General features: G+C 28.1%; 1 protein-coding gene across 1 annotated transcript; it reads right to left on the bottom strand.

Annotated features, from left to right (window-relative positions):
* Positions 1-4,139: 4,139 nt before the first annotated feature.
* LOC130799905 (1-aminocyclopropane-1-carboxylate synthase-like) lies at positions 4,140-7,270 on the bottom strand. Its single transcript, XM_057663195.1, has 4 exons — positions 6,847-7,270; positions 6,029-6,160; positions 5,613-5,773; positions 4,140-5,435 (listed from the first exon to the last, which is right to left on the bottom strand). The coding sequence occupies exons 1-4, from the start codon at positions 6,997-6,999 to the stop codon at positions 4,427-4,429; spliced, it is 1,455 nt and encodes a 484-aa protein (XP_057519178.1). The 5' UTR covers positions 7,000-7,270; the 3' UTR covers positions 4,140-4,426.
* Positions 7,271-10,192: the final 2,922 nt, after the last annotated feature.

The following is a 10,192-nucleotide window of genomic DNA, read 5'->3' as shown; positions in this document are numbered from 1 at the left end:
ACTTAGGAAATTTTGCGTCAGAAAGTTTCTGGAAGTGATTTTGGCTCATGCTCGTTTGAGCACCTATAGTGCTTGTTCGAGGACTTCAGAACGGTGCATCTGTTTGTGGATCAAAACTTCGTTTCATGAGTGTTGTGTTGTTATGAACTAAAGATATAATTAGTAAATTGATTTGGATGAATCATTGCAACTCTACTTTATAAATAAGAGTTGGTGCATGAAATCATTTACACTTTTGATTATACTAGAATATAATTTCTGAATCATCTTTCTCTCATTCTCTTGAAACATAAAAGAGAGTTATAAACTCTTATTGTTTTCTGATTTTGTTCTCTACATAAACAAATAATCATTTAGTTGAATCGGTTTGTACTAATCGATTGGAGTGATGTAGTCGCCTTCAATCTATATCAAGATTTCCAAGTGACGTTACCGTTGCAAATTAATCTTCTCTATGGCACTTTCCATTTCGTAGTTCATTCAAGCAAGGAGTCCATTGCCATACACAAAGGGGATACTACAAACATCAAACCTGTATTTGTAGTTCCATTTCCGCATTATTATTTGTAATAGATGTGATGTTGTGTAAGATATGATGTTATATGTAAACTATGATGTTATTTATAGATGAAACATAATGGTGGGCGGGAAAAATGAAAATTCAAACTTCCGACTATATATTGACGAACATGCCAAGTCCAAATTTACCGGCTAAAATGGGCTAGTCGAAATGTTAGTCGATGACCTCCTAGTTATTTTTCTTATATTTTAGTAGCTAAACAGTCGTAAATTCATACTAACATGAAATTAGTAGAAATTTAGTCGGAATTATCAAATAACAACTTTCAGTCAAAATTTTAGTCGAAAATTTCTGACTGTTTTGGTGTTAGTCGGAATTGTTAGTCAGTGTATGCATGTCTTTTTTGTAGTGGATGTCCCCTTCAGTGTTATTTTTAAATAAAAGTGTGATGTCCCCTTTAGCCATATAAAAAATCAATCTTTGATAAACCTAAGATAAATATGATCATACAAATAATGATTAATGACAAGATACTATTTCAATCAAAATCTAACGCAAATTCTTAAGGCTTTAAAATATGTTTATATTTCAAAAAACAAAACGTTATATACTTCATCTTGTTCTCTGATATGACAATCCTTTTGAGCTGAAAATGTGGATATAAGTTAGACCTTTCTTATATTTCATGCTAAATGCTCTACAAACACGGAGTGAACGTATGGTTCAAACTCGTGTGAACTTCTATTATGTTAATTTCTAACATCTGAAACAATATACCATTTACTATATTTTGGATTTAGAGCATGAGTGATAAGAGCAATTAGCTAACACATCTACTCTCTTAATTTTCTATATCCTCTTATTTTGCATATCTATCTATTATCAACTTTTACCATTTACCTTCTCATATTTTAGTCACTTTTGTATAGTGATGAGTTATCCAAACTCCTAGTTAATGGGCCTAAAAGGGTATGTCATCCAAATTTGCCCAAAACTATCGAGTAGTTATTTAATTTATGTTTAGATAACAATTTTAAAGAGAAATGAAAGAAAAAAGGGAGGGGATGAAAGGGAAAGAAAAGAAAGAGAAATAAAAGACAATAAGGGGCCGTTTGGTTCGCACAAGGGAATCGGAATGGAATGAGGAAAGGAAATGAAGGAGAAAGGAATGGATTCCCCTAATTTAGCCTAGTCGTTTGGCTGTGTTCAAGAAAAAGAATGAAATGCTTATTGATTCCCTTTGTGACTGTTAGTTCAAGTTAAGGAATCAAATTATGAGTTTTTAAATTCTTTTATATTTTTTCCAAAAATAACTAGTTATTATATGATAAACTTGAAAAACTTATTTTTTTAAAAAAATATCAGTAACCTGTATCATCTTTTCCTGTAATATGAAGAAAAAAAACACAACTCTAAATAATATCTTTCTAGCTCCATTGATTACAAATAATAATAATAATAATAACAACAACAACAACAACAACAACAACAACAACAACAACAACAATAATAATAATAGCAATAATAATATAAATAAAATTAATAACAATTTTTTTAAAAAAAATTACCAGTCGCACAAAAAGTGCGACTGGTATTTTTTTTATTTTTTTTTAATTTCGAATTATGTAATTTTTTTGTTTAATTAATTTATTTTTTAAGTTATTGTTATTTAAATAAATGTTGTAATAAATTATTTTATTTTAATATAATATTATATTATGATAATGTTATTATAATAATTAGTTTTGAATTTAAATAATTTATTTGAATGTTTAATTATTTTTTATTATAATAATAATATATTAATTAAAATTTAGTTGTTAATTAATTTTTAATTTTTTATTAAATTAGTTAATAGTGTTATTAAGTCCAATGGCAAATTCGTAATTTTTTAAAGTCAAGGGCAAATTTGTAATTTAATTAGGGGTGGCGATAAAATGAAAAGAGTGGCGAATTATAACAATACCCATAAATCAAAGTTGAAATTTTAAGTGATGGGTAATGAAGTGGGGAATGGAATGAAAAAGTCTAAGGAAGGGTGGGGAATGAGGGGATAATAATCTTGGGTAAACCCAAAACTAAAAAAGGAGAAAGGGAATGATCTAAAGTGGCAAACAAACAACAACAAAGGGAATTGGGTATGTCCATTCTCTTTCCCTTTGATTATTACACCCAACCAAACGGTCCCAAATTCTTTCTTTTACGAGGGAAGACAAGGGAAAGGAAGTGAGATAGAGTTTTTGCTTTTAAATCTTTCTAATTTTCAATAGACTGATCTATTAACAAAAATCATTCATCCATTCCCTACAAATTCCTTTTTTCCCATTTTACTTGTTATCCGATCTTATCCTTCCAAATTTTTTCTCCTTTTGTTCCCGCTATTTTCATCCGTCTAAATACACTTTTATTTGTGTCTGCGAGCATTTCGCTATGGTAAATTAGTAATATAAAGAAAATTAGTTAGAAATTTATTATCTTTAATCGTTACGTAGGAAACGTTGCTCTACGATCTACATGTAGTGGAATTGGAACTAAAAGGAAAGGAAGCTTACGCAAAAGTTTGGAAAGTTAGACAAGCAACTTCCAAGTATTTTCCTCTTCTACTATTTTCCTCGTAATTAACTTTAAAATATACAAATACATCGATGCATTTCCATAATTCTATTAAAATTGTCTATTTAGCCCTAGGGTTCTTCTGGACCCAATCAGGTGTCCGATCGCCTAGAGCCTCTAGATTTCAGGAGTCTCATGTATTAACAAATTCGTAATTGTTTATTTGTTAATTGGTGATGTGCCTTTTTGAAAAATTATTGGATTAGGATTCAAAACCTATTAAAATTAAATTTTTGCAAACATTTTAATTTTAATTTTATCATTAATGATTGACAAAGGGTTTCAATTAAACATTAAGATTTTAAAATTGTTGTACTCATTTTATACTCCCTTTTGACGTAGGAGTTGCTGTTTATTTTGTTTTATATTGAAGAATATATAAGGTTGTACTCCCCTTTGACATAAGAATGCTCTCAATTATCATATTCTATAGTTTTTAGTTCCCCTATTGATTTTTTTTATGCGGAAAAATATTTTAATTAATCATATGTCTTTTTATTAATAAAATTATATATTTATAAAAAAAGGCCCTAATCTAGCCGACATAAAAAAAATTACCCGAAATTTATGTTTTATGTTTTACTAATCAGAATAAATACCAATATATGTTGTTTAAAATAGATCGTGTATAGTAATTGCTAAAACGTATCTTTCAATCTTATCATAATTACTACATTAGCGTGATGTTACTTTTAAAAGTTTAGTGGATAGTAAATAAGAGAATATTGAAAAATAAGTGACAAATGGTTTAGGTGTTCTCATTGTTCATCATAAATTAATGATAAAACAAATAAAATATGTCAAAATAAAAAAAATATTGCAAAATTAATATGAGCTACACAAGTTACACAACAAAATCTACCCAAAATTACCATGATTCGTTCCTTTCAGGGAAATAAAAACACAATAGAGTATGTTTGCATTATGTATTCAATCGAAATTAATAATATATTATTATCATAGAATTTGTATACAAAACAATATGCAAAAGCATATCATCAAAAACCTTAGTTTACAAATTCATAAAAACTAAAATAATAATACTTCTAGTAATTAAAAAATTGTATCAATCAACAATCAACTGTTGAAATAATTGATATACAATCATAATTATTCCCATGTATCACAAAATATGATGTGAAAAAACCTTAATAATTTTTTTTTAATTATTTGAAAACCTAAAAAATTTTTTTTATAGTTTGAAAACCCTAATAATTTTTATAATATTATGAAAACCCTTATAATTTTTATAATAATTTGAAATCTAATAGATTTTTAAATAATTTGAAAACCCTAATTTAGAGCTCGAACAAGTGGTGATTGAGGCAATGGAGAATGTGGAGACACCAATTGAGAAACTCCCATTAAATCATCCATCCTTCTATTTGATAACCTTAGTTGAAGATTATTTTGATGCCAACATTTCCTCTTTGAAGATTTAACAACATTGTTTTCCATCTTTTGTGCAGCAAAATTCCTAATCCTTTTCAGTGATACTTGCATGGTTTCATCATCCATATTAGCAATACAAACCCTAAACCATCCTGCTTCTTTGCAATGAAATGAACATCCTGGTGACACATTAATCTTAACTTCATTTATAATTACGCGCCACAACTTTAATTCTCCATCTTCTGTTGGATTATCTTCTATAAGTTGTCTTAAATTCATCCATACAAACAATCCTGCATTGCTTTTTAAGCATTGTATCCCAAATTGGCTAAGTCCCTTAGTGAACAAATTGTGTCGATTTTCTAGTCTTTTTCTACTCTCAGCCAAGAACTTGTCCACAAATTCCTCATCTGATAGCATAGAACCTATAAGAGTTTGTGTTTGTGTCGAAACAAGCCCAAAACTCGACATTTTCCTAGCACAATTAACAACATCATCGTTGTAAGAGTACACGATCCCAACTCGAAAGCCAGGGAAGCCTAAGTCTTTCGAGAGGCTATAGACGATGTGTATCAAGTCAGGGTTGTGATTTTGGTCTAATAATATCTCGGCTATGCTAACAAAGTTAGGATAACCGAATACAGTTGCTCCATAAATCTCATCACATACTAAATGGATGTTTTTTTGAGTTGTGAAAGATAAGATGTTGTTTAAGGTTTCCCTGTCTAGGACTGTTCCTAATGGGTTTGATGGGTTGGTTACAAGTACACCTTTCACTATAATATTTTGTTGTTCAGCCTTTTTGTAAGCCTTTTCTAAGGCTTCTCTTGTTAATTTGAAGTTGTTTGTGCTGTCACATTCTATTGGTAAAAGTTGTACTCGTGTTCTCCACCTTAAATCTCGATCAAATCTGCATTTTATTGGTGGATAAAATTATTAAATTACCAATTTAACAAAAAATACACTCATAAAACTATACAATTCTCTATGTATTTTATAAAAAGAATATTATAGAGAATACGTATAAAGGTATAAATACACATAATCAATAATTCAATAACTTAGAAAGTTTATTAATGATACGTACCCAGGATAGTAAGGTGTAGGCACTAGAAAAGCTTCACCGGGGTTAGCTAAGCAAAATACCATTAATTCATGGGCTCCAGTTGCTCCCCCACTCATAACTATTCGGTCAGGGTCAAATGTCACTCTATTACCTCTCACTTTCTCCATAAATTTTGCTACAGCCTGAAAATTAATAAAATTATTTGCAACAATTAGCTATACATGAAAACATTCAACATAATTTAATTACATATTAAAAATAACAAACTAATATATGGATTATTTTTTATTTTAATTTGAGCCAAACTCAACTCATGATTGATAAAATATATAACATATTCAATCACATTTTATTTTATTTTTTATTTTATTTTATTTTATTTTATTTTTAATGTAATAAAATAAATGATCGGTAGAAAAATGAGAATAGGGAATTACATTTCTAAAGTGTGGGAAACCATGGTAGTCTTGAAAGATGGCAGTATCTTTGAAGGCATCAACTCCTTCAACTGTACAAATGGAAGCTTTTGGATGTTTCATAACCCACTCTTTCACCAAATCAAAGCACAGCTGCAAATTAAAATTTTAACCCACAAAATTAAATAACTTAGGCCGGATACTAAAGCTGCATGAGACAAATTATAGTTTTCTTCACACATGTATCGAAATAACTCAACTATATATTCTTGTGTACTATACATTATACATTTTACTATTAAATACTCCCTCCGAACCAATTTAGATGTACCATTTGCTTGGGCACGATTATTAAGATGGTGTGGGGTCCATTAAAAAGGATAAGTAGTAAAGGGTAGTTGGATAAGTAAGTTAAATGGGACAACTAAATTGGTTCGGAGTGAGTATTATTATATTAATAAGATTCATAATCAAATAATATCAGATATATGATGTAAGTAGACTCGGGTTTAAGTTTTCTACTCCCTCTTATTATTCTAATCAGTTCCATTTAACTTTTTATTAATTTTTGGATGAATCAAATAAGACCATTTAAACAAGAGATAGAGAAAAAGGTAATAAGTAAATTGTTAATGATTTTTATTAGATTAATTGTAATAAGGTAATGTAATTAAGAATAATAAAGTAAAAAATACGTATTATAAATAGAAATGAGACAAATAACAAGGTCACATAAACCTATTTGAAAATGGAATTAATGTGAAAAATAGGAGGAAGTATTAGTTAAAAGGTAAGTAATTAATAATTAATAATATTCTTAAGTAATAGTTGAAAAGTACCTGATTTTCAGCAAGACCCATCTGAATAACACCTTGAGGATTATTTAGAGGGTGAAAAGGGTTATCTTCATAAGCTTTCCAGCCATCAAAGTAAGCTGATTCTTCACCATGTCCATTTCCAGCTGCCATTCTTGATAATACTTCCTTCCCCATTATTATTTTTGGCTCTTGGAAAATGTTTTCAACAAAGAATTAATATTCAAGAAGAAGAAGAATTAATTTAACAATATTTACTCAAATTAATTGAATAAATAGAATAAATTGAAGTAAGTATATATCTTAGCTAGGTTGTTTTGAGTTTAGAAGTTCTTTGAAATGAAAAAGTAAGAAGGAATGTGTGTGTGTATATATAGAGATCAGAAGAGAGAATATTAATGGATGATGTTTGAAAGATCGTCTAATTAAATAGTTGGCAATAAATATTTTGTAAGGAATTAGCTCAACATTTATGGTTGGAGTTGGTAATACATTCTAGTTTATATATACTACTCGCTTAGTAGTATTTTGTAAATGTAATCGGTAGGAACGAAGTTTCCCACATGATGACGACTATTAAGAATTTAGAGAAAAAAATTGTAATTCAATATTCTCTTTGATTTGAAATTGCAACATTAAAACAAACATTGATAATAGTACCCCTCTCTCCTTTAAAAAAATTTCCTTTTTCCATAGAAAATCGTTTCATTTATAGTATAAATTTTGAATAAAAATAATCTTATTAATTCTCATTTTAATATTTTAATAATATTTATAGTCCTCATATGGTCTCTATAATATTTATTTCACTAACTTTCTTTTAATATTTTTTTAAATTTATGATCTTCACTTTTTCTCTATCAAATTTATCAGGTAATAAAATAATACATTCACTATCTAGAAGATTCTATTTTTCTTAATTCATGTAAAAATTCCTTGTGGAAACTTCATTAAGGAGTGGAGGGAGTATATGTTAGGGCTTTAGGTATTAGCTTAGATTTTTGGCTGAGTTTGTTGACATGGAATCAAAGGAGCTCTCGTGTGAAATGATTGACGTCTTAGACTATATAATATATCTTAGGGCATATACTAATAATTTAACCTTTTGGTTGAGTAGGTTCCTTGATGTATTGTTATTAAAATTGTGTGTATAATATTAAAAATTAAAAAAAAATTATAAATGGTACTAAAAAAGAAAGGAAACGTTTCATAAGAAATTAATAAAGCAAAATTGTGCAAACAATTATATAAAAGGAAAACTATGACAAATGAAAAGGGTAGTACTAAAATAAAATAAAAAGTGTGATAATCCAAACGAACAAATAGAATAGTTTATTAAGAGTTGAAAAATTGCATGAAATCCTAATCAAATTTAAAATTTCAATAAAATTTATGAGACCGATCGAAAAAAAAAAAGTTGCGAGGAAGGGAGTAGATTATTATAAAGATAAAGAACACTTTCAGTATGCCGCATAAGATAGGGTTTGGATGGGGATTTTTATTTCTCTGAAAGATGCGGACAAATTATACCCGTTCTCCTAATGAGGGAGTAAAGAGAGATGCGTACATTTAAGAAACCTCTTAATTGATACCTGCGTTCAGTACGACTCAAACTCCAAACCTTCTGCATTATATGCAGATGCTCTATCCATTATACATGTACAAAATTGCGTGGATGCTTAGACTAGACTAAAGAGTAATTTTCTTTGATAGTAAGTTGGTATAAACGTGGTTGGATAAGAGGAAAGTTGGTTTGAAAATGAAAGAAATTAAAACAAATGCCATGGTCATCATGGTTGAAAATTTCACATTTTCAACATTTTGACTTTTATTCTTGTTGATGGTCTTAGTTTATTGAGTCATTGTCTCTTTTTTAGTTTCAAATATGGACTCCAAAATTTCAACTAACTTGTAAGCAAAATATTTATAGGATATTTGTAAACATAGGTTTGGGGTATTTTAGCTTATTTGGTGTAATTAGAGAGTTATGTATGTTGAAAATAAGCTGATTTTAGTGTTTTGCATGTAAAGATTTTCAATAGTTTATTGGATTAATAATCTTTTTCTTGATATGTTATCGTTTATCATATATAAGTCATTTGTCAAACAAGATTGTAAACTAGAACGCTGTTATAATACGGAAAGAAAACATGTTTTTACTTTGTGGGGGGAGTTTTCTAAATAGCTATTGTGTTGGCTTTTTAGTTAACTTTCAGCTTTAGCTTGATAGTCGGTCAAATAGCAAAAAATGTATAGGTTAAATCGATTTTTAGCCAACTTATAAAAATCTAACATTATATCTAGAAAAGTTCTAATGTATTTGTATAAAATCACATATAAATATAAATTTTAAAATTTTATTATTTGTATAAAATTACATATAAATATAAACTTTAAAAGACACATGCAATTATATATTACTATTATCAAAATTATAATAGCTTTTAATTATATTTAATAATCACCATAAAAGTTGTATAACATCGTGACTGTAGATTGAATAAAAATTATGAGAAATAATATCTAGATTTAATGCATTAATTTGCTTGAGTTTTAATTTATGAATGATTTAAGGTGATTCGGTTTGCTTGAGTGTTTTTAATGATTATTATAGAAGAGCAATTGAACATTCTATCTAAAAACACAATTACTAAATGTGAATTCATCCGATGATTGTCGAAAAAATCCCTTGAATGCCTAAGTCATGTACTCTATATATATATACGTACATTTGATCTCGAGACATTTTGAGTTTTCTAAATTGGCCGGTTAATACAAAAAGTATGATGATATTGTTTCAAATAATTAGTGTCTTAAATCATAGTTATAATATTGATTGAGAATTGCATTTTGTCTCAGTTTGAGTAAATAACATTTTTTTCTAGTTTTTTTCTATTTTCTCAAACTACCGTATAATCTAAATAAAAATAAATAAATAAATAAATCTTACCAATTTTTTTATATATCTCTAAAAATAATAAGTACACAAAATCCACAAGAAAAAAGGACAAAGAACATAATTCCAAGTAGGTTGAATTGAATGATTAGCATTAAATCTTTATCGTCATCACTGTCTTAATGAATTTTTGCCCTAATAAAAACAAGACAACTTTTTTTTTTATTATTGAAATGAGACAACTTAGATATTTATTTATTTTTTTATTTTTTTTGTAGATTACTTATTTTAAGTAATTCTAATTCCCCTTCATAAAATGTGAATTGTTCTTTGGATGGATTTAGGCTAGTGTGTGTATATATCTAACGAGGAGTGGAAAAATAATGTTGGGCTTCCATATAGATTACTGATCTTATTCTTTCCCACTTTCTTTATTGATACGTATGGTCTACCTTTTAAAACAATTAAAATTTG

The sequence above is a fragment of the Amaranthus tricolor genome, chromosome 14, assembly GCF_026212465.1.
Source record: "Amaranthus tricolor cultivar Red isolate AtriRed21 chromosome 14, ASM2621246v1, whole genome shotgun sequence".
Taxonomy (NCBI): Eukaryota; Viridiplantae; Streptophyta; class Magnoliopsida; order Caryophyllales; family Amaranthaceae; genus Amaranthus; species Amaranthus tricolor.
Note: the sequence above shows the minus strand (reverse complement) of the source record. Positions and strands in the feature narration are given on the sequence as shown.

Bases quoted from the DNA above. Each gene is read 5' to 3' on its own strand.
- LOC130799905 (XM_057663195.1), bottom strand. From the start codon at position 6,999: ATGGGGAAGGAAGTATTATCAAGAATGGCAGCTGGAAATGGACATGGT. The intron at 5,774-6,028 runs GTAATTCCCTAT...ATTAATTTTCAG, and splicing joins GTTTCCCACACTTTAGAAAT to GCTGTAGCAAAATTTATGGA. The intron at 5,436-5,612 runs GTACGTATCATT...AATAAAATGCAG, and splicing joins CCTACACCTTACTATCCTGG to ATTTGATCGAGATTTAAGGT.